The following is a 25,499-nucleotide window of genomic DNA, read 5'->3' on the forward strand; positions in this document are numbered from 1 at the left end:
ATGTGCAAAGTATCCAACCAAGCCTCACAGTGACAAATAATTCAAAATGCAAGATTGCTTTTGATTGCTTATAATCCACTTGCTTAGATAAATGTCCACACAAGAAGATGGGTATGAATTCATATAAATTTACACTCATTTATCTTCTACTACAAACACTAATTCATTCACTAATGCATTCAGCAGCCTTGTTGACACAAATTTTGGCCCACCAGATACAGTCTCATGATTATGCAAGAAAGCACCAGTCTTCAAGTTGGTTTGAGAAAATAAACTATCAGAGATAAATGTCTTTTGACAGATGTCCTTCATTCAAGGGCCTTCTGCCTTTATTCTTCTGCATTTTTATACACTGGGATTTCTAGGCCCAGCCTTTCTACTTAATCTTGTTAATAATTCCAAATTCCTTTCCTTAAGCTGATCTTTATCCACTGTGAAATTTAGAGGGTATTTAACTCTCTCAGTTTCATAGATTACATAATGAGAACTTGAACAATGTTATTTCTAATGGAATCAGAAATAGGATTTTTCATAGTATGCCACAGAAACACCACTCCAAGCTGCTTTATAACATCAGTTGCACAGAGCAAACAAGAGTCACAAAATTTTGAAACCCAGATCAATAAAAGATAAACTGTGTCATTTTTTCATAACCAAGCTAAAAGAAGATTTATTTCTCTGGCAATGTTTCCATCTCAAACAAAGCAACTCTTTGGCTCAAAAAATAGGCATGCCTCAAAAATCCCAGCTTTAGCCTTGAACAAGAGGCAATAATCAATACTCTCTTTATGAAATCACTTTCTACCACAGGAAAGCAAAGATATGAACAGCACAAATGGGTGTTGGCAAACTAAAATGCAAACTCGAAAAATGATAGACCTTTTGGTTAATTCTTACAATTTTGGAATGAGGGCACAGTTCTTAACTCCTGAACTTCCTAGCTTGCTCTGGCAACTCCAAAAATCACTTTACGACCAAATAATTCTTACAGAAGAACTGAGCCCAAAACACCCGCACCAAACCCAGTAATGAAAAGACCATGAGACATACCTTTAGAATGGTTGGTTTCATAACCCTGTTGTGTCTTAATGGACTGAGGTTCAGAACATGGAACAATCTTAGACTCCACTACAGGAATTGTCTCTCTCCTGTGCTTGGACAGTGTATTTTCATCTCTGTCCCTACTCAACCCCTGTGCCTTTGGAGAGAACATCGCTGATTCTTCTCTGTGCTGTGATGCAAAGGTTTCTAAATGTGCATTTGCCAAGTTAACTTCTCCTATGTGTCTGGCATCATTAATATGTAGTTCATTGGCTTGCAGCAGTGCTTTTGTTTGACTAGTAGCTGAGGTTTTGAATAAGGTATTAGATTCAACACTACACGAGCTTGCGCGACTCACGGGAGACACCCCCACGGAATGCCCAGTACTTTCCACAATATGGGTTTCCCTTGCAGGAGCAGCAGCAGGATTGAAGAAGATCTGAGAGGTAGAGACATCGTTGCCAAAATCCTCTGCAAGTGGTGCTCCAGTCCCACTGCTGGGCAGAGCATCCACCTCCGAAACTGAATCCTCCGTCAGGGCGACAAAGTCAGAGGGGGTCTGGGCAGCTGTGAGGTCAGCTGAGAGCAGTGGGGACTGCAAGGAGCTTCCCATGCACTCGGTTGTCTCAGCTGAACATGGAGGAGAGGACTTGGCAGTCACAGGTTCGCTTTCCACATAAGATTTAACCTCCAGCAAGCACCTGGGCTGCTGCGCAGAGGAACCTGACTGACTCTCCGGAGCAGGTTTAGAAAATTTGTAGTGTGATGAGAAAGATTTAGTGAGAAGCTTTCGCGTGGATTGTTTGACAGAGTGTCGGCTCTGCTCCTCTGCAAAGCCTGAATCATCACCCTCGTTATTCCCAGAGCTTATGCAATTTATAAAGACATTCTTATTAGCTGAGGGCTCCTTTCCCTTTTCAAAATCCTCCGTCAAAGACCTCGTTATCTTCTTGCTCCGTGAGCTGCCAAAGCCAACCGAATGCCTCCCTCTGCTTTTGATGTGTTCCTCTAGGCTGAGTTTTTGGAAAGTGTCAAGAGAGGACTGGGTACCATTCGAAATGGCAACATTTTGACTGGCTGAGTCAGGCTTCTGCTCAGTCCCTTTCTTGTTATGGAAGCTAATGGAAGGAGTGCGGAAAATACTCCTGCGCTTGCCTGTGCTCCCTGAGCTGGAGTTGGTGCTGGATGGGGAGGAGGAGTGGACACCAATGGCATTAGCAGAAGAAGGTGAGGAAGGAAGAGAGTCGTGTCTCCTGCTAATGCTTCTCCTGAATATTGGCAACCGAGATACTAGAGTTGATCGTCTGGATCCTGAGTCCCCCATCAGGGCACAAAGTGTCCGTGGCTCTTCACAGCCAGTAATCTAACCTGGGATGAGAAAAAGAAAGAAAAATAAATAAAGAAACAAATTATTCAGCCTCAAAATCAATAGGCTTTAAGTCATCCTGAATGCAAGAGATGCCAACAACCACTCTGTGGTTCTATGATCAATTTTAGGAACAGCTGCAAGCTGTTGCACCTCCTTTACAGAGATTTTTTTAGAATTTCAAAGTCATGTTCAATAGGCAGCACTGAAAACCCAGCAGCTGAGCAAAGATGTGGCTCCAAACATTCCTTAGACAAGAGATGCAGTATTATGTATGATATACTATACAATGCAGATCACACTGGGTAGCAGTACAAAATCTACATCTCAAAATATAGACAAATATATCATCCAAATGTCCTCGTTTAACTAAGTTCTGAGGACAAGGTTTCTTGTAAACTCTAAGCTTTCTTCTAAGAGACTTGATTTTACATTATCTGACTAGAACAAAATATTATCTTTTGTTCCTAAATATATTTTTGCAATGAGGAAGAGGATTTAAATTTTCCAATCTTCATGGAACTTTCAGTTTTTACTCCCTTTATGTGCTCCAGCTAAAGGCTGTATCTATCACCTCACAGTAGAGAAAATGTTGGCACTGCAGTCAAGCTAAAAACCAAAAATTCTTCCTAAGGAATTTTCAAGTTTTAAAAATTTACTGTAAAGGCATGGGATTGTTTCTAGATTAGAAATTTAAAGCTTCCATGAACACTTCTCTGAAGTCCTCTTGTAGCCAACTTGCTTATAATTAGCTATTTTCATGGATTTTTCAAGTAAGAAGTGTTTCATACACAGACACTTGGCATTTTTTATAAATATTTAAGCAATAAAAACTTATTTTTATCAGCACAACAGACACACTAGAAGAAAAATAAACTTTATGAAATATACATAAGTTCTTTTTTTATTCTCATTATAATAAACTACCTCTGTGAGAGACAGGACCTCAGAAGGAGCAATAAAAACATGATGTATAGTAAAAAAACTGCAGGTATAATGCCTGAGTGCAACGTTGTGAGCTGCAAGTGTTCATACATATGAATAAAAATCAGGTAATTTATCTAAACAATGTTTGTATGTCAAGCACAAAACCAAATTCATTCATCTAATGAGCAATTTAATACGAGTTATGTGGCTGCAACAAATACCTATGAACAATATATTTATACAGTGTACATTAACACACGCACGTACATAAAAAAAGGAAAAGAATATTTGAGTAATAAAGCTACATGTATGCTATATTACTGTGAATGAAAGGGTAAGTTCAGAGACTATTTCTGACTAGACAATAAACAGTTCTTTCTGCATTAACTTTATTTTTTTTTCAAGTCATTTTGTGATTTAAGGTGAGAGAAACAGTTTGGGAACAGTCCCTATACTCAAGACCTAGACAATACCCAGGTCCTGCCACTGAAATCCAAATTTGAATTGGGTCTGATTGGGACAGAACCGATGGTACAAGCACACACACGTTACCAGAATCCCTTTTCATCCAGCAAAGAAATCGAGGCACAGCCAATTGTTCCATTTCACTGACACATGAGGTGCTTTGCATTTACACCACTGTTAAGAGCGAAAGAACAGCACAGAGAAGCTGAGGCCCTGTGAGTTCACACCAGGGCTTATGTCAAAGCAGCTGGCTTGTCCACAATTCAGCCTACTGAAAATGGGCTTTGGAAAGTTTTATGCAAGCCTCTCCACCTTCCCTGCACAAACCTCTCTTGGGTCTTTGACAAATTCCAGACCTGCCATGGTGAGGTTTTTTTTGCTTTTGTGAACATGTCCTTGCAGGCACACTGATATTCATGGATATGCACACATACAACACAACATTATTGTTTAGAGACTATGAGGGTTCTACCTTATATTTTAAGATGACATAATTGCTAAAAAAAATATTTTTCATTTTATAACTGCAATGGATGAGGGAAGTATTTTTAAAATACATTAAATTGCTGTAGGCAATTTATGCTCAGACAAAATATTTGCTCCCGTCCATTCTCTCTCTTGCCACACACCTTAATTGTCAGTTCACCAGAGAACAAACCATCCTGGTTATAATTATGGAATTCTCTGTGTTGAAAGCAGAATGAAGCAGACAACTGAGTAAAAAGAACATATTGTAACTCTCACTAGAAATACAAAAGCTGTATCTAAATAACAACAGATTACTCCAATAACTGACTCATTAATATACAGAGCCTTAGTTTTCCAGGTGGCAACATTTTTAATAGAATGCATTGCCCCTAACTGCAGACAAGAAAATGGCATTTACCCATTCAACCTTCCCTGCCTCTGGAAGAGCACAAATAAGCTGTTAACATTTCTCTTACTGTCTAGGCACCAGAATTCCTCACAGATAAAAAAATAATTACAATATACTGTTCTAAGTCTATAATAGTAATTGGAGAACATTTCTCAAAACACCCACATCCATGTTCATATGCATATATGAATGTGCATATACAGTTTGAATACTTCAAATATTGTGGAAAAGTTATTAGTGTTTTGAATAATGCTTGTCTATACCATTTTATTTATATATATATAAATAAAAATATATATGCACACACACATATATTCAACTATATATATAGGTGTGTGTATCTATGTGTGTATATAGATGGGTGTTTAAAAGCTGTGTAGATGTGATGCTTAGGGACATGGTTTAGTGGCACCCTTGGCAATGGACTAGGTTGGACTTGATGATCTTAAAGGTCTTTAGCAGACAGCAGTGTAAAATTGCCAAAGCTTAACACTGAGCTGAAGGGACAATTCTACTCGCAACACAGGAAAAAATAATTAGCATTTCAAGATATTAATACCCTCAGATATTAATCAAATAAGATCTTTCATTATTTTGTTCACTTTCTGCAGAAGTGTTATAAACTGCCATATGTCCTATGATGAACAAAAACTGGAGGTGATACCTTTCAGTCTTCACATCTATCACAATTACTTGTGCTGACCACATTATAGCAGTAACCCTTATATAGTTCATATATAGTATATTTCTTTGCAAAATAATTAATTTTCTGTATCTAAATCCTCATCTAATTCTTAAGTAACACCATTCTTAAAAACAGCAACAGAAGAAAAAGAAAACAGCAGAGAAAAAACAGCAGAGAAAGACACCTTTGCATTGGTATTATGCCATTTCAGACAACTCCTTCAGATTTAAACTGGACAACAAGTCTGATTTCACACATTCAATCTAGGACCTCATACAAAGCTCTATCTTAAAAGAAATTATTGGGGTTTTACAATACTAGCAAGAAGTCAAGTAAACAAGGAGGATAAGTGACAGTCTAAGAAGGCTTTCCCTTACATCAGGCTCCTTGTTTAGGACAAAATATACTTTGCATCATTGTCAGATATTGTGGACAGTTCAGGATCTGCTCATCCAAGAGCTTCACTACAGTTCACAGTTCCTCAGCTCCTGTGCTGAGACCAATAGAAATTGTGAGAAAAGAAATAGAAAATTGTGTGAAATAGAAAAGTGAGAACAAAACATTAGCTTTTAAATTGCTAATAAAAGGGTAAATCAAGTGGACATAGTTTCCCCTTTCACATCGGTCTGCACCAAAATATTGCAAAATGTAAATTAATCTCAAACATCTTAAAGGCATGTATTTAATTGCCAGGGGAAACAGAGACCAACTTTTTAGACTTGGGGTTTATTCTTTCTACGGAGTTTTGAACTCCAGTAGGTGGAGCCATCGATCTACTTTTTCACTGACTACAAGGATGAAAAAGCAACTCTCCGCCTTTTACCTCTCTCACTGCCTTTAAGGCAAAATTTAGGACTCGAAATTATTTTAAAATTTTATCATTATCATAATTACATGCCAAAATTACATTACCAAAAGCTAATAAAATACAGGCTTATACAAAAGAGCACAGGTAACACATAGGACAGTACAAAGGCTCTCTTTATAAGTAGCCAACCTGCTATTACCTCTCAGAACTTTTTAAACAAAGCTTTCCTAAAGATATTCTCCTTAAGGATACAGCTCCTAGAAGTACAAAGCAGTATCTCCCCCACAAAGATGAATTAGCTATCTAAGTTTACATCAGAAGAGAACATGACGCATCTGAAGGGCCACAACCTTAAATCAAAGAGCAGAATGTCAGTACTTGTCTGCTACCTACCTGTCTCCTCCAAAGCACTATGATTTTCTTAGGTTGAGCTCATAGTTTAAGGAAGATTATGTGGGTTTTTTTCTTCAGTGCTTTGAATTAGGAGCATGAATCTTAAACTGAGAACATGCCCAGCCCTCACATCAGCACCACCGTATGGCAGGAGGCAAGGACCACATGAGAAACACAGTCTCTACAGACCATCTAGCTCCAGACTTACATAGAAATTATATTTACCCCAGGATACTATAAATGCTCACAAAAAAAACACATTAAAAGAAATATTTTTAATTGTTGATGAGTCAAGAGATGCCTTAATGTAGCTGTTGTACTTGTAAGCAGTGGTCCTTTAGCCCAACAGGTAGCACAGTAGCCTGGGGCTCCCACCCAAATCATTGAACTTTCATCATTAGGATTCCAGCACTGTGTTGTTCTCAGAATTTACATGTTACTGCCTTAAACTGTTCCAATTTTATTCCAATACTATTTGTCTCTCTAGTGCATTTGTGACTTGTTTTTACCTGCACAGCTGCCAGAGGTCACTATATGTAAACAATCCTGTACACAAGGAGAACCTAAGAGCCTAAAAAAACAATTAAAATATTGGTTTTATTACAAGATGTGAAAGCAATCTTGTACACAAGGAGAACCTAAGAGCCTAAAAAAACAATTAAACTATCGATTTGCATTAAAAATAAACAAAAACACCTGCACATAAATACTTAGGACTCTAGTTGTTATCAAGCATAATGTAACCTGATTAATAGGGCCTTACTGAATGCACTAGCAAAGCTGAGAGCCTTTAAAATTGAAAGTACTAGCTAAGAAATGTGGGACACTTGATACTGAAGCAATTTGTTTTTGTAAATTAAGTAACTTAATGTTACTTCTGTGAATAACATTATTTCCTTCCTTGTGCATTTAATCCTTGTAAAGAGCTCAAGAATTTATTTTTTGGAGCAGAGGCCACAGCCATGTTCACAGTGCAAATTACATCTACACTTTCTCGGAGCTTCATTTTTCTCAACTGATTTTATAAGCAAAAGTATAATACCCAACATAAGCAGTTAGATCTTTTAAAAATTTATGGGTGTGATGAACACATCCAACTCCACACACTTTTTTCCCCACTGTTTGGGAAACTGACTGGGTCAAATATCTTTTAAATATGTATATCTGGGGAAAAGAAAACCAAAAACACACACACACACACAAAAAAATTGTAAAAAAAAAGCACACCAGAATCCAAGCACTGAGGTATCCTAAGGATACGACATGAACTTCCTTTCAGTTTCTTGTGCCCTGCAGCCCAAGCCTATCTTTATTTTCAAATGCTCCGTGTTTTCAGGAAAGGAGAGATAAAGCAGGCAGGTAAGTTAGCAATAAATAAATTAGAAAGCACACACACACACATTTAAACCCACTTTCCCATTTTGACTGGTCTTCTACCATTTGAAGACAGTTATTTTTTAAGATCTGTAACTGCTATTCCCAGTCCTGGGATGAAATTAGAAGCATAAAAACCATCCAAAGAAAAAAACTGGAGATAAGTTATCTATATATCCCCTCTTGACTTTAGCCAGAAGGCAAATGTTATCAAGAGACAGATCACATGACTCACTCATTTATTTTCTCTAGATATGTAAATTCATCCCACTTGTACCTCCTGAAGTCCAAGTTTAGTAAAAGAGAACCAATGAAACTGATCACTAGCAACCTAGAGGCCAGAGTTCCCTCCTGCATCCATGTCAATCACCTTCTGTTTCATAAATATTCTGCATCACACCACAAGTTACCACTTCAAAGCACTTGAGTACAATATATAAATATAAATATATACAAAATATCAGGACAGGAGTCAATCATTCCTACAGCAGCCAACCACTCTTCAGTAAGAAGAAAAAGTCAACTGTGTGAGGAAAAGCAACTTTCACCCGTTCCAGTCACAAGCAAGGCAAAGACCACAGGACAGTGAACCAGCAGTCTCATTCCTGTAACTGGGGCTTGGGGTGTTGTGAAGTGTCAGTGTTTGAAAAGCACAACTTTCTCACATCTGTCACTTATCTGGATTCTGGAGAAGTGTTCCATGCATTTATAACAACATCCAGTATAGTCAGCACTTATAGGTTAATAAGAATCTGTTATAAATAATAACCTGGAAATAGAAGCATGGAAGAGTTTACACTTGCTTCAGGATTCAAATTTCATGGCATCCATGGCATGAATGATTTACTTTTAATAAGTGAAGTGAACTTACACAGGTCCCTGAATGCACATGGAAATTATACCATAAAGGAATAAAATACAATTGGTTAATGTTGAGACATCTTTGGTGGAACACAGAGATGGCAGTCTGGTGACTGGGTAAGATCCAATAGGATAAAATGGGATCCTTCTTCCCTCACATCATTCTCTCCTCTCAACCCTCCTGATAATGCACATAGCAGTGTTTTGATGATGTCTAGAGATAGTAAAAAATCATGTTCAATTAAGTCTTTATGTAAAATAATTACGTTTGGACTTCACACCAGATACTAGGATTTAATCACAAACATGGGATGTGGTTATGCATAGACAGTGATTTGACTCTCTAATGTATTTTACTTTAACCAAAAAGGAAAGGCAACCTAGAAAGAATCAAGGATCATCTTTTTTCTTCATACAAGAGGAAAAGCAGGTGTAATGTGCCTGCTAAACCACTGACTCATTTGCACAGCAGATTTAGCATTTGCCTCAGCCCGGGACATTAAGAGAGGTGACACTCCTTGCCAGCCATTTCCTCTGGAATAGAAGTGGGCCAAATCTGTGCAATCTGGCTGCTGTTCTCGTGAGGAAAATATCCAGAATAAACCAGCTCTAACTCTGTACCCATGGTGCACTGTTCACTGCATAAAATTTGACAGTAGCAGGAAGCAAAGCATCAATATTGGCTACACCTCTCATAGGCATTCAAACATTCAAAGCATCTCTTATCAGTTCCCTAAAAAAAGAAAGAAAGAAAAAAAAAGGAATCCCTTAAAAGATTCTGCTGGCTCACAAGATGTTTTAAGTGTCTCTAAAGCATGACCAGGCTGATTTGTGTGCCATCAGCAGTGAATTAAAGCTCTGTTTTAATGTGCTCCTCCTAAACTCTTTTGATGTATTACAAATGTGTACCTCTTGCTCACTACAAGCAAACATCTCATAACTGTCCCAGCAGAACTGTTCTGTGCTCTCCTGTGTCTATTCCTCTCATCTCCCAGAATCACAACATAAGTGTCATCAGCAATTTACTTTTTATGCTAAAGCTTCCTGTACATTTTCCAGCCTGGCTGCTTTTCAGTCTGAAGTCCTGCCTGCAGTGTGGCACCCACAGTGACAGCAGTGGCTGGGGTCATTTATTACCTCTGTCATCAGCTGAATATGTGACATTAATTGCATTAAAACAGAACAAATTCTCACCTGTTGTAAATTCATGGGACTCCACTGAAGTGAATCATGCTGATTTAAACCATTTGGCCTTTCATCCTTGCAAGACTCAGCCACCCCATCTGTAAATCTTCTTTAACTCTTACAACAGAAACACTTGGACATGTGTGATCTCACCACTCCTAGTACTCAGGCTCCCAGCTTCAAGGGATGGAAGCACAATTTTTAATTTTTTTTTTTTAATGCTGACCAAGTACAGAATCCCTTAACAGATTATAGTGAAAATTGACAAAAGCCTAACATATTAATCACCCAATTATCAAGATCTATGCACCTGTGCTCCATTGCTTCTTCTCTCAAAGTCTCTGCTTAGAGAGCTGCTGCTGGAAAACAGAGGGACTGATGTTCTACGTTACATCTTTGCAGTGTGTCCTGGTTTGGGCAATAAAAACTCTTCCAGAGGATGCAGATAAACTCAAGGATTTTAAAAATCAAATAATGTGGCTAATGGTATTCATGAAAGCAAACTGTGAAAGCTTTGCCTAACATTAGGCTGACTATTTTACAGATTGGTCTTCAATTAATAATTAGGGAATTCTAATACATTACTGCAGCAGCTTTTCACTGCAATGCCACAAAATAATGTATCATTAACAGCAAGAGGAGCAAGAATGCCCTTTTCTAGATTCCCCTGAGCTCAACAAAAGAGAGTAACTATTCCCAACTCATTTTGAAAAAAGTCTGGTGGTACAAAATGATGTAAGAATCCTCAGACTGACTGCCCAGGCAAGGCACTCCCAGCTTACTAAACTCTAATGAAAGGAACTACATTATTCCTGTTCCCTGCAGGTTTTGCCAAACATGAGATATATTCAGCCCTTGTGGGGCTGAATATGGAATACATTAATAATTACCATCTTCAATATTGTGTAATTTTATTATTTTAATTGAAAACTAATTGCTTTCATTTCTTTATATGTTAATGTACTCCACTGGACACCACTTAGAAGAAGAATACATATTTAGGAAAAAATCATACTACATGTAGAAATAGATCATAATACTTATCACCTTCTACTTAGGGCTTCCATGAATCTTAGGCAAAGACTTGGACAATTCCTTTTTTGCTATACTGAAAACATAATTATTTCTAGATTAGATCAGATTCATTTCAATCTACCTTCTTAGTAATGAAAGAAGAAAACTCAAGACAACCTAATATATTCATATACTCAAATTGTGATTGTGAGTTGTTAATTAAACATCAAACCACAGTGGCTCACATTTCTGCAATGCCTACAGCATTCTCTAAGGAAAGCCAAGGGCTGTAGCAGCAATGCCCAGAACCACACACACCAAGTTTACACCCCCACAGCAAAGCCCTGCATTTTGTTTTGAAAACTGAAGCCCATAAAGCAAGAACAGAATGGGAAAGAGAAACCAGCTTGCAAACTCAGAGCTGCCTAACCAGGAAAAAAAAAAAAAAAAAAAAAAGCATGGGAGTTCACAAGAATCCTAAGAAAATAAATACCTAATTTCATTTGCTTTCCTCTAAATTTAGGAAGCCAACTCTCTGGAAAGTCACACCTTGCAGTGACAAAATAGACTCATCTATTTTAGGATTCAACCCAAAAGTTCAACATGAAAAAGCTTACAAAGAGGTGGTCTGTCCCAGTTTCCATTCAGTCCCAGCACTAATGAATATCCAGATGCTATGTGGAAAAGTTTCTCTGAGCCATCAGCCTTTTCCTCCTAATTAGTACTCATCTTCTATGTGCTGAGGAACCCAGGAGAATCTGTGCCTCTCATCTCACACATAGATCATACACAGGCCTTGCAGTTCTGTCCTGTAAAAGCAACTTGATAAAACTACCTGGAAGGTGGCAGAAAAGCACTGCTTTTTTTTAATAACAGAAAGTTATAATGTATTATAGATATTTTCATTTTACGTTTAGAACTGATATTTTACAAACAGCCAAATAAAGGCCTTTGGATGATAGCTAACACTATTTAGGATTATCTTTTAATTTAAAAGTAAGCAAAATAGTTTCTCATAATAAAGCATGCTACAAAGTTTGTTTTTTCTTGTGTGAAGCCACAGATGCCAACTAATTCAATTCTGCCAAACACTTGAGAACCTGCTTGACTTAAAGAATGAGAATAATCTCATCCCTATTCAGTAAAACACTTAAAAGCACACACTTAACTTTCAAAACATGAGTGGTCCAATTGATTTCAATGGGACATAAGCACAGTGTTGAGTGCTTTGCTGGATCAGTGCAAAAGGACATAATTTAGTCCCCCTTGACTGGATGAGTTGGACATCCTGTGTCTTGCCATTTCATAAGAGAAGACAGAATATTAAAATAATCTTTAAAGGCTAAAATTAACTATATAGTAACTACAAACTAAATTGCTCCACATGGAATGCTTTTTAGGGTTATTGTAAATGCTGAAATGAATTCTCAGTATATTTTATACAGTATGAAGAAATGAATATATTATTTTCTTAAATTTATGCACAAGCCTATTTGTTATGCAGGCACAATTAAACAGATATTAAAAATGCAAAACCAAGATACCATAAGGTTCTCAGTTCCACAAATCTGAGATATAAAAGCAGATTTCACATGTTTGTGTGTGAACACAAAACTCCACTTGAAGGACAGCTAAATCCAGCACGTCTCTGTGCTTCCTCATCTTTTAAAATAGATTTCAATGCATAAAAGAGTTGTCAAACACCAAGCCTTGGTATTTCCCAGCTATGTGAAACACTCATAATAAGTAAACATTGTGCACACTAATTATTTAAAGGTTAACAATTTCAGGTAAAAAAAAACAATATGGAGAAGTACATATTACTCTATTTTTGAATAAATACATACGAGATACCAACATTTGTATATCACTGACCTCTGCCCAGATCTGAGGTTTTGTTGGTGCAGTTACACTCTTTTGAGGTAAGCAGTTTTACACATTGTCCACAGTACACATGCATATTTTGGCTGCTTTAGTAGCAGTGGTGAGTCTTAAGAAAATCTGAAGTGGGGAAGATACTAGAAAACAGGAGGGAAAACTCAGAAAAATGAAGCTGTGTTGCCTCATTTGCTATGTAAGCACTCACAACTGAGTAATTACAGCACCACATATTCATTACTTACTACATCACACTCAAGCTCTACAATATTGAAAAGCAATGTTGCTTCCATACTTTCTATGTGGCATAAAAATATTAGAAACAGCATTATGAATACAAACATGCAGTCTCCCTGCTGTTGCAAAAGAAATTAATTATTCAAGATTCATCCTCTCTCCATGTCCCTCAAGTCATCAGATAACAAAACTCACACTCCTAGCAGTAAATATTATTCCTACTGTGTCTTGCATTACAAGGGCTTGCTTTTACATGTTTAATAATTTTAGTTTATCTGCTTGAAAACACCAGTCAGACAGCTTTGTTGCACCTGAAAGTGAAGCCAGCCAACAGCTGAATGCCCAAATGGACACCAGTAATGAACAAGACACATCCCTCAAGGGTCTATACTGGGACCAGCGTTATTCAGCATCTTCATCAACAACATAGGCACTGGGATTGAGTGCAGCCCTCAGCGAGTCTGCAGAGGACACCAAGGTGAGTGGGGCAGCTGCCATGCTGGAGGGAAGGGATGCCATCCAGAGGGACCCTGAGAGGCCCATGCAGACTTCACAAAGTTCAACAATGCCAAGGTCCTACATTGGGGCAACATTCAAGATCAATAGAGACTGGAGAATGAATGTATTAAGGGCAGCTCTGCAGAGATGGACCTGGGGATACTGGTGGATAGAACACTGAAGAGAGACACAAAACTGATCAGTGGGCTGTAATACCTCCCTTATGAGGAAAGGCTGAAAGAGTGGGTATTGTCCATCCTAGAGAAAAGAAGGCGCCAAGAAAAAATTGTTGCAGCCTTTCAATATGTAAAGGAGGCCTACAAGTAAGATAAACTTCACCAATGCCTGTTCTGACAGGACAAAGGGCAGCAAGTTAAAACTGAAACAGGGCAGGGTTTAGACTGGACATAAGGATAATTTTTTTTATTACAGGAATGGTGAGACACTGGAGCAGGTTGCCCAGAGAAGCTGGGGATGCCCGATCATCAGAAGAGGTCAAGACCGAGTTGGATGGGACTTGGAACAACCCAGTCTAGTGGAAGGTGACACTGCCCATGGCAGGGGGTTGGACTAGATGATCTTTCAACCAAAACCATTCTGTTTTTTGTTTTTTTTTTATCTGCCCGATTTCCAGAGCTCCAAAGAAGTCTGGGAAAGCATCTAGAACTTGTCAGCTACACAAAGCAAGAGACTCTGTAGGCTAGTTTCAAATTTAAATTCTAGGTGACACACAGAGATATCTCAGAACTGATTTTAATATGTGAAGCTCTGGAAAAATCCCTTAATGAAGAAAATAAAAATGAAAATAAGCTAGAAATAAGATTTGGATTCTGCACTCTAGAAAGGAAAACATTCTCTTTAGAACAACTTCTTTAGAACAGCTGCTGAACCAGGCCCTCCTATACCATAACACAATACCTGACTGTATTCCCAAAACACAGCGCATTTGCATCTGAACACAAAAACATCAACTGATAAGAACGTATTCTAATTTTCATGTACTCTTTGATCTTTTTGTTTGTTGTGTAAAAAAGTTTTCAAACTGGCACAAACTAAAAGGTAAAAGCCAGAACAGGGAGACTTAAGCTACTTTAATTACAAGAACTCTGATTAATACCAAAATCAATGTGGCACAAGGGTGAATTTCTCTGAATATTTGCAACTCTCCCTGTACTTTTATTAATAGATTTTTCACAAGTTCAATGTGCTCTGTCATTATTCTTCAGGGAAAAAAAAAAAAAAAAAGACTGGATTTCCTAACCAAAATGTTCTACTACTTAATAAACACATGAACAAGGAATGTTCTGTTAGAAGACGGGAAAACTGCAACCAAAATTCCAAAGAATAACATCAGCTCAATTGCAACAGTGATAATCAAACTAAGCACCCTTATTTTGAAACTTTGAATGAACCTTCTGAGCCCTGCTGTACTACACCTACTTCTCACTCTTGTGGGGATGCACTTAGAGGGCATAACCAAGATATGAACAGCATGAATTAGGTGGAAGCACACACTGCCTACAGATCTGAACAGGATGCTGAGTAGATTCATACTTAGTCTAGAGAAACTCTTACTAGTCCTGTCAACTGCATGTGCTAGACAGTGGTTGCTTTGCACTTTTAAATCACACATTTAAGCAAGTATCCTGCTTGGAGACTGTCTTTGCACAGTGGGAAAACAATGCCAGCAAAACAATAAGGAGAGAAGGGGGAATTTTCCACAGATGGGAAATATTTGGAAGTAGTGAAAGAGAGCTCTGTTTCCCGGCTGCAAACCACCAGTTTCAGAGCAAGCAAACCAACTTCCTAGGGCTGAGCAGGATGTATTTTGTATGGAATTTCTACGACTTGAAGAGTGTTACAAAGAAACTGAACTAGTGACCGTACTGTGCCATCTGCCAGCTCAAATGAGATATTAAAAAAAATCTGACACACAGTAGTCCAACGAGTCAGCCTTACTAAGATCTTCTGAAAAATTTCAATTTTGTGTAGAGGGACAAGTACTTTAAAAAATCTACTCTATTTGACTACTGCCAACATAAACACCATGAGACAGTTCCACAGAGTGTTACATTTAATGCCTTTATGCTCAGGGATGACAGAGGAGGGGAACCACAACTCTCACACGAATCATTCACACCACATGACAAAGAAATGAGGTAATAATCCTCCAGCATCTGACAGGGACCAGACAGTGTGACCTAGGATTCCAAAAGTGTCCCTTCAGGCATAATTTTAAAGCCTTTCATTAACTATGCTGCTCTTTAGTTAATGCCCCATTATCAAATCAATAGCAACATGGTAATTCTTTTCCATAATAAAATTTAACTTTCTAATGCATATTTTTGAACACATATTAACTTTGTCTCTCTTTCTGTCTGAAGCCCAGCTGGCAAGTGGATGGAATCCTTTACCTTCCATCACAGGCTGCTAATTACCCTGCTGCTGTATTACTTTTCCTATAACAAGATCACTAAAATTCACACCTCTGTTTTAGTCCTGAATTCTTGACAAGCAGGGCAGAGGCTGAACTCTGCGTTACCTCTTAAGCTCATTACTGCTCTAGTAACGACATCCATGGTTACAACATTTTTTGGCTGCAGGCCAAAGGCCATTCTGTAAAATATTATGACTTCTTTTCATTGGGTCTGTTCTTTTGATCCTTGTCACAAGCTATCTTAGAAGAGAGATCTATTTGTAGCTCCAGGAAAGTCAACTAACAGCAGCCCTGATCCTCACTGAAGTTCTTTCCCTTTGCTAAGTACACACCAGAAATACAGAACACGCAGTTCTTCAGCCTGGGGCTCTCCCTGGCCCTTGCTTTCTGCAGGTCCCTTCCCTGACAGCCTCAGCCATTCCAGCCAAGCTGCCTGGGACACAGACACATGGGATGAGCTTCCTCAGGACCTGAAGCAACAGGGATTGGCACAGGGAGTCTGTGCTCCTACCAGCCCTGCCCAGCCAAGCAGCTTCAATCCTCCTCTGCCCAGCTGGGTATAACCCTGGGCTCCCCAGAGGTGGGCTGTGTGAGTTGGTCAGCCCTGGGCCTGCTGCTCAGCAAGGATTTGCTTGTATGCTGCCTTTGCAGAAAAGCTAAAAGAGACCAGAGAGAGGAGAGTGCTGAGTGTCAGGCAGGAGGGATAGTGCCAGACCTCTGGAGAGAAGGAACTTCCAATGCCTTGAGGCAATAATGTGTAGGGTGAGGACTAACAGCTGATAGAATCATAGAATCATTAAGGTTGGAAAAGAGGTTTAACATCATCAAGCCTTACCATCAACCCAACACCACCATACCAATTAAACCATGTCCTGAAGTGCCACATCCACATATTCTATGAGCACTTCCAGAGATGGTGACTCCACCAGTTTCCTGGGCAGCCTGTTTCAGTGCCTAAACACCTTTTCAGTTAAGAATTTTTTCCTAATATCATGAGGAAACAGAGGTCTGGGCAGATGTCATAAGTCACAGAATTACAGAAAGTTAGGGGTTGAAAGGGACCTCAAAAGATCACCAAGTCCAACCCACTGCCAGAGCAGGGTCACCCACAGGAGGTCACACAGGAACGTGTCCAGGTGGGATTTGAATGTCTCCAGGGAAGAGACTCCACAACCTCCCTGGGCAGCCTGTGCCAGTGCTCTGACACCCTCACAGTGAAAAAATTCTTCCTAATGTTTATACAAAACCACCTGTGCCCCAGTTTATAACCATTGCCCCTTGTCCTATTGTTAGTGACCCCTGAGAAAAGCTTGACTAAGCTAGGACTAGGTCCTCTGCCTCCTTCCCAGCCCTTTGCCCCAGGACACCTCCTCCTCAATGACAAAGCAAGAAACAGGCTGACCCACAAAGAGAGGAAGACATCCTGCCTGAGGTCATCTTCACACAACATGCTGCCTGGAGCAGGCAAGGCAGGCCTGAGATTCTCCAGGAGGGGCTAAACCCAGCCAGAGAGGTCTCAGCCCTCTGAGACCCCCACCCATTTCATCATGCTCCCTGCCTTGTCATTTCCAGGAGATGGGACAGACAACCTTGGCTTCTCCAGGGACATGCTGCCAGGGTGACTGCTCCTGCAAGAACTATGGGTTCATCTTCCAGGTGAAGGAAGATCCTGACTTACTGAAGTGGTAGCTGAGGCACCTGAAGTACTTCTGCCTGCAGGACATGCTCCCCAGACAAGAAAAGAAGAAAATATGGGAAGACTTAGAAGAGAAGATGACACATTTCTCCACTTGACCATCCATCAACAGCTCCAGCAAGGCTCTGGGCACAGCAAGAATCTGCAGGGGATGCAGCAAGCAGTGCTGTCCCTGTGCACTGGGGCACCTCCAACAGAAATGTTTTATGTGAAATGAGCTCCAAGCTAAATATAACATCAAATGAATGTTGGAAGAACAAGAAGCCAGTTATTCTGCACGGGGATGCTGCAAAGTGCCTCCCAACCAAAAAGAAACCACATTCACTCTAACATTCAGGGGCCTTCAAAGCAGTAAACAAGGAGGACTGCAGCAGCAGCAGTTAAGGCACCATCACAGAAATCAGACCCCTCCTACACTGCCAGTGAATAACATTACTCTTATAATTAGTCCCACAGGGTTAAGTGTGGCTGCTCTCACAGTCTAAGTTAAACATATCCAAGTGTCTGCACAGACCAACACAAAATTTTACTTATTAGTTCCACTGCCAAAACACCTCCTATTTTCCTGCTGCGCTGTTAAACATCCCTCTTCAGTCAGAGAACATAAACTCATTCTCTGCCAAGGTTGCAGAGAATTGTAATTGTATCTTTGACCAATGTTGAGACAATTTAAGTATTACTACAAATCAAAGGAGGGATCTGGGAACCTATCACTATAATGGTTGTGAATTTCCACTGTGAACATGGGAAAACTGCCTGACAAACACAGCACGGGATCCCAGTGAAAGAGTGAATGCAGAAGGCAACTCTGACAGAGGTAAATGTTGGGGCTTGAGACCTCCTGGTCACTGGTCAAGAATGAACTGGTCAGAAGCTACTGTAAGACATCAGAATTTTAAGAATTTGGATATGTTTAATAAAGCCAGCACCCTCTCAATGAGGCATGTATAATCATGGCCATTAACAGATGATGGGTTATGCGCATATAAAAGCAAAAACTCTTTTGGAGGGACTAAAAGATGCAAAGACCATTCCTTATGCTACCGTAATTTCCTGCTGTGATGCACATATCTTGTAATGCAAAATTCATCAGCAAAAATGCCATAGCAAATATTTCATCTGTAATATCCCCCAGAAGAAGAATCTTGCTCTATTCAAAATGGCTACCAACTCCTGGACAGATTTTTGTCAATACAAAACAGAAGCTTTAAAAAAAAATTAAAATGGGCAACACATTTTGGTTTTAAGAAATAATTTTACCATATCAACACCCCTCTGCAACTTGTTTCCCCGAGTTATTGCTGCTAATGTACAAGTTCATTATATAGCAAGATTTCTGGTTCTAGATCACATTCAGGTATTTGAATCCTTCATCAACACCTTCAGTAGTTCAGAGCAAGGAATGGGTCAGCATGAAGTCTAGAACATTTTTTTAATATCTATTTTCTTATAATAATCTTAATTTCAGAGCTGAGTATTTTGAGATATATCCATTCCAGTTGGTTTCAGAGAGGATACCATTACTAAAGACAGGTTGCCTTTTCTTCTGTGCAGGACATAACCCAAAAGCACTTCAATATAATTCAATACCCAGTAGTCAAAGACTAAGAGTTTTTAAATATCACTCCTAAATACACTGATACAGCTGTAACAGAAATGTGTGTGGTCTTTTGAGGCCAACCAAAGGTTTCTGAGAGTAAAACTGTACTGAGCTTTGGGAAGTTTTTCATGATACTAGGAGAGTAAAGTACTGAAGTATGCAAAAGCATGTCACAGTAGCTGAAAAGACATATAATTTCTTAAATAAATATAGCATTAAGTAGTTTCATACTTTCAGGAGAGCTGGCTGTTTTCCCATCTGAGGTCTAGGAACTTCACCTTTTCATACAAAGAAAGTGATTCAGTGTTAGAAGAAAAAGCACAGAAGAAACCCAGCTGTGTTTCAGAGCCATAGCTAACCTGAATTCATGAAAAAAAAAAAAAAAAAAAAAAAAAGAGAGAGAGAAAAAGAGCACAGCAAAAGTCAACAGATGCCTTGAGAAGACCAGAAAGTTAATGACCAAAGAACTCTGCCCCTCACAACAACTTCAGCTTCACTAAAACTGACCTTCATTAAACTGCACTTCAGTCTACTGATGGTCAGACTAAACCTCTGCAGGGACAGGATCTCATGTTTGCCAGATAGTTCAGATCAGCAGCACTTCATTGTATATTACTTGCACTTTAAACTCCTCCAGGCACATCAGAGCAGCTGGATGAGGAAAAAAAGCCTTTCAAGAAGTAAAAAATTATCATTCCCAGAACACAGCTTGCAGGCAAATGCAGAAGAACAGAGATGCCGTAGAATGCAGCTCTTGAAATTTTGAGAGCCTTATAACTGGACAACTCAAATACCAAAATGAGGTCCACATACATACCTAGAGGCAGCTACTGGATAGATTCATGGGCAAAAAAAGCTAACAGCATGGTGTACAACTTGGAATTAAATCTGGAAGTGTTCCAGGATGTAGACTGAACAGTGAATGACTTTGGACTCCTTCAGTTCCACAAGCAATAGCAAGTGAAAGCCCAACAGGTAAGGTGTGCTCAACACTAAACTTTTTGACTGTCTTCTTAGTGAAAATAATACCTATGCCTCACCACCAAAACAATACCCCATAGATCTCAGCAAAGCACAGAATAGTAGTGCAGCTAATGGAGACTTACACAGTTTCACCATTTATCCAGGCATCATCAAGAAATATCACTGAACAAAGGAAGAACACTTTGCACTTGTGTTTTATCCTTACAGAAGGTACTTTGATTTGCACAGTGTTCCAGTAAGGCAAAAAAAACAAAGCTGCAACAAAGAAAACTATTACAAACTTGTTCTCATAGAAAAGCCATGCCATTTCTTCCCATTTATTGCTCCTTTGACAACTCTGTGCATAACAAACAAACAAACAAACAAAAAGAATATTCAGCCTTGGCTGGTTCTCAACTAGATAAGGGATAGAAATCAAACACCTGCAAAATTACTACAACAAGGACAGATCTGAAAATTACTAATTGGCTTAAGCAGAATCAAAGAAAAAAGACAAACAAGTTGTGGACTTTTAATGCACTGTAAATAAACTGTAGAAAGAGGCAATAACACTTTGTGGGGAATAGATACATTTTCACACTTGACAAGGCTGATAAAATAGCTTTTGCAGTTAAAATAAATTACCAAATGGAAATCCTTTTGTCTTTTCTTACAGCTTAGGTACTATTTTCAAGAACTTCAGAAACAAATTCCCACAAGACTACCTATCTCTCCAGCAGGGGCTATGTAAAAGTCTTAAGTTCATCAGTTTCATCAGTTTTCCACAGAAGGAAATATACACACATATATAATATATACACACTTTATATACATATTAGTAATTTTTCCACAGAAAGGTAGGACTGAGTTGGAAAAACAAAGTTAATACATTCCTTAGGCTATAAATACAGACATACTCTACACAACAAACAAAAAAAGATTCCTCTTTGGGAAGACTGCCAGGCAGGTACAGTTTTAACTGAGACAGTCACTCTCTTTCCACTTTCCAGAGCAAGGCTGAATCTAGTGGACTTCTAACTCAAATTATGTTATTCAGACTACCCCCAAGCTGAGCTCATCTATCAGAACTTGCAGTCAAAATCTGTTTTTTTTCCTGTTTCCATTCTTTTGCATCCCTGTTCTGACTAAGTCATACCTGCCTGCCACCTCCTCAGTCCTCTATGGTATTAGAAAGCAAGCAGCCTCCATCAGTAAACTGGAATTAACATCCAGTACCTGGAATTCCCTTTATTAATGAAATACATAATATTCAAAAGGGCCAAGGAGACTGGGGAGACAGCCTTTTGGCACATTCTCCAAGGTGGCACCCTGACATTTAACAGATGCTCTGCCCCTGGGCAGCTCCCCATCAACCCTGCAGCTGTGTCTGTCTTTGCAGGAACAGGAGTCTTCAAGACACCTGCAGTGCTCACCCTCTTCCCCCTCCCCAGCTCTGTGTGATCTTAAGGAAGTCACCTAATCATTCAAGCATTAAAAGGGAGAATTTTTTATGGGTTATTGAAAAAAATGTAACACAATGTCTACATAAGAGCTCTAAAATCTTGAAGTGGCAAACCCTTCCGAAACGCAAATAGGCAGAGCAAACAGCCTTACAAATGGAACACAAGTTAATTATGAAGTATTTTAGTGTTATCACAAACCCTCAAGTGGGAAAGGTTCTGTTGCTAATTGTTAGACCTACATCTGCTGTTTGCTGAGAACATATGGCACGATTTTAATGGGAACTGCTGACTAGGGGAATACAGCACTTCATTTGGAATATAAAGTGTAACTTCAGAAGCACTCACATTGTTCATCATTTGCACTAACTACAGAGAAGTTGCTCTACCCTTGAACACCAGGATTTGGGCACGTGTTTGCACGGCCCTGTTTTAAACTGTTTACTTTATATCTGTACTTTTTCTTTTCAGGATATATAGCTAAGAACCAAAGTCACTTAACAGACCAAACAATACAGGAGCAAACAGCATTTCTCTTCTCTCTCTCCCACTATTTGGCAATAGTGGGCCAGTCTCCAGAGAAAATATTTTGAAAATTCGCCTTGTTTTGATAACCTTTTTCTTAAAAAAAAAAACAAGTTTCTAGGTGACAGCATCAGACTTAAGATATGTCCTGAAAATTGGTAACAAACTGTAGAAACAATACCTGGCAATCAAAAACCTAATTTCTATGTGCTAACCAATTGAAAAGTATGGTGGTTATAAAATATTTCATATTTACCTGACCTTCTTATTACTCCAGTCCTCCACCACCACTCATTCTGCAGCTTGCAAGACACTCCTGTGTTTATTTAGCAGACAAATCATCTAATTTGACACAAAAGCAAGTGGACATTTTGGACACTATGGAATAGTCCTACTGTGTTTCTTCTGCTTCCAACAGACCAAAAGGGAATTTAGCAACTTACTGCTCCTTTTACTATGGCTCTGGTTTCCTAAATATTCTTGCAATGAATTACAAAGCATACCTTTTCCTCTAATTCATCCCTAACAGACCAGATATCTGAATCTGCCAAGGAATTCAGCATTCCATAATTTATTGAATGAGGAAGTCATTAGGAGGCCAAAGCTCAAATGCTCATGTGCCTTTTTAAAATTGCCTTCATTCTTAAACAAATAATTCATAAGCATGCAAGCACACAAGGCACTTTCACACCTTTGCTCCTATCTGATTTGAGGAAAATGTGTTTGCAATATTGAGGTAAATGGGTTACATTAACTGCTGTGGTGTCAACTTCATCCATTCCACCTACAAGTTTCAGTATCTCCTTTTACACAGAGATCTTCAGAAGATCTGAAGTCAGAAATAAAAGGCAAACACACCCACGAAGTAGATAAAGCAGCCAACTACTCAGACTTTAAACTTTGCTCAGGAAGATGGCTATTAAAATACAAGGAACAAAATACACAGGAAATTTAATTAGAAAATCCAGTAATGGGAGGTTTAGGAAGATGGCTAACAAAAAAGGAGGTGGAGCCAAACTAACAAAGTATTCTTGAAGATACGTAGTAGATAAAGTTGGATATGCAACGCAGATTGTACTGAAAATATAACTTAAAGTTATGTAATATAACAGACTACTATAGACAGTGAATTAAAGCCCAACAAAAAACTTGCAGCCCACAAAAATAAAGCATTGCTGGGAACTTCCCCACCAAAGACGCTGGTAACAATCCAGAAGCTTAACACCAGTCTTTCTGTAGCTGGTTTAAAGCTACTAAATATATCTGTACTTGTAATACACATACTCTGTTGCTTTAATAAAGATCAACTTAAGTTACATTGCAACAGCAAATCATTGAGTGCTAATCCTACGTGTGCTCAGTCAATCCATGCATGTCATCTGCAATTGCTAAATGTGATGTGGAAGAATAAACTGCTTGAAAGAAGACACAAGCCTATATTTTTATTCTTTGTTCCCACGGCTCCTGCTTTGTCTTCAGGCTGGCTGATGGTGTGTAAAGTTTTCAAGGTGGGGACAGCAGCACAAGGCCCACACCTGTGCAGCTGCTCCAGGTCTGGCACTTGTCCATTGTGCCACCTGAACCCTCTCACATCACGCCCAGGGACCTGCTATGAAATAATTCCCCAGCTTCAGCCTCTAACATCTAAAAGATCTGCAAAAGCTTCATGAGTGAAGAGCCCAAGTGACAGCTATAATCCTCAGCTCTGACAGACAGAAACAGAAATGACACAAGAACCAACCAAACAGCACGAATCCAGGTTTCCCTCTGCAGTTTCTGAAGCTGGGATTAATTTGAGGCAGCACAGTGAGTTTCTGAAAAGGTAATAAATGCAGAAGGCACTGTAGCAATGCAGAAGAAATCCTCTGAGACAGTGACATTTCAGGGCAGTGTGGAGTGTGTCCAGGTGGCAGCAGCACATCCTGCTTCTGTGGGAATTATGGAAAGACCAAACTCAGTGAGCTGGAGAACTGAAGTAAGTGAGGCAGATAAGTGAAAGACTTGGACAAGACACTGTATGAATTCTGTCTTTTTATGGAAAAAAATACCCAAAACAAACCAAAACCAAAAACCAAGCTGTTTCATAGTTTCGAGAGTTGCTGTTGACAGACATAAGTAAAAGGGAATGCTGAATGGGAGAGAGGAAGGCTTGTAGGATTGGGCTTGAGTCATTCCCCCATTTAGGAACATAATGTACAGAAACACAATACAAAATAGGAAGCATTTCCAAGGAAAAACTAGAAAAGAATCTGGCAGTCTCTGATGCTCTGTTTTGAGCTCCACTAACTAATTTCTCTTTACTTGAGGGATGTAGAAATACTTGAGAGAAGCTCCTATTCTAAAAACATCTCTCTCTAAATTGCATGGGAAAAGCCAACTGGAAATTGTAACCCATTAAGCTATAATTATTCTTTTGGTCAGTAAAAGGTTAAATCAATCCTTACTTCTGAAAATATATGCATCCCCATTATACAGGAAGGAGGAAATTGTTATGCTGCCAAATGTCTGAGCAGAACAGGCCAGGTGTAGTGATGGCACAAAGGTGTTAATAGCTACAACAATCCCAGGAGCAGACAACCACAGCTGTGCCATGGGAAGATAGTAGTGGACAACAGAAATGACCAAAACGTGGCAGGATTCAGCAACCAGGGTCCTGTGAAGTTTCAACTGTAAATCTATTCTGTAACTCACAATCAGAACTGCCTGAGGCACAACAGAGCACGCAGCTCACACCTCTTTAGCCAAGGAAGGATTATTACACCAAATCATACCTGGCTTGCCCATCTACTCACATCACTTCAGGTTCAAGGGTTGGTGTATCACACCACTATTACACTTCAGCACTGGGAGAAGCTTTGTTTTGTGCCCATGTTCAGGCACACTGAAATGTGAAACATGGAATGTAATTACTAAATAGTTTAGATCTTTCCATTACAGAAAATATAATAAAATACAACAACATGCAACACAACAACAACAACCCAAACCCAGCATTTGCTAGCCTTAACAGTGGCTATGCTTGCCAGCATACTCAGGATTGAGTCAAAGACCCCAGGGACTAAAAACATCAAATTCTTTACAGCAAATCCTGTGGTTTAAGCTTGGTCTGGTGAGCCATGCAAATTCAGTTCTTTCACAGGTAGAACTTTAAACACCTCTAAGCAAGTGCAGCCATCAACATGCAACTCTCTCACTCTGCCTCATTCAGA

The 25,499-nt window shown here is 39.2% G+C and overlaps 1 protein-coding gene across 6 annotated transcripts in view; it reads right to left on the reverse strand.

Annotated features, from left to right (window-relative positions):
* CCSER1 (coiled-coil serine rich protein 1) overlaps positions 1–25,499 on the reverse strand; it is a 669,425-nt gene that overhangs the window by 555,148 nt on the left and 88,778 nt on the right. For all 6 annotated transcript variants that reach the window (XM_071742835.1, XM_071742834.1, XM_071742832.1 and 3 more), the window contains one exon: positions 1,051–2,409. In XM_071742835.1, the coding sequence (XP_071598936.1) occupies positions 1,051–2,365 (1,315 nt within the window). In that variant the 5' untranslated portion in view covers positions 2,366–2,409. The remainder of the gene's footprint in view (positions 1–1,050; positions 2,410–25,499) is intronic.

The sequence above is a fragment of the Heliangelus exortis genome, chromosome 4 (genome assembly GCF_036169615.1).
Source record: "Heliangelus exortis chromosome 4, bHelExo1.hap1, whole genome shotgun sequence".
In the NCBI taxonomy this organism is placed as follows: domain Eukaryota; kingdom Metazoa; phylum Chordata; class Aves; order Apodiformes; family Trochilidae; genus Heliangelus; species Heliangelus exortis.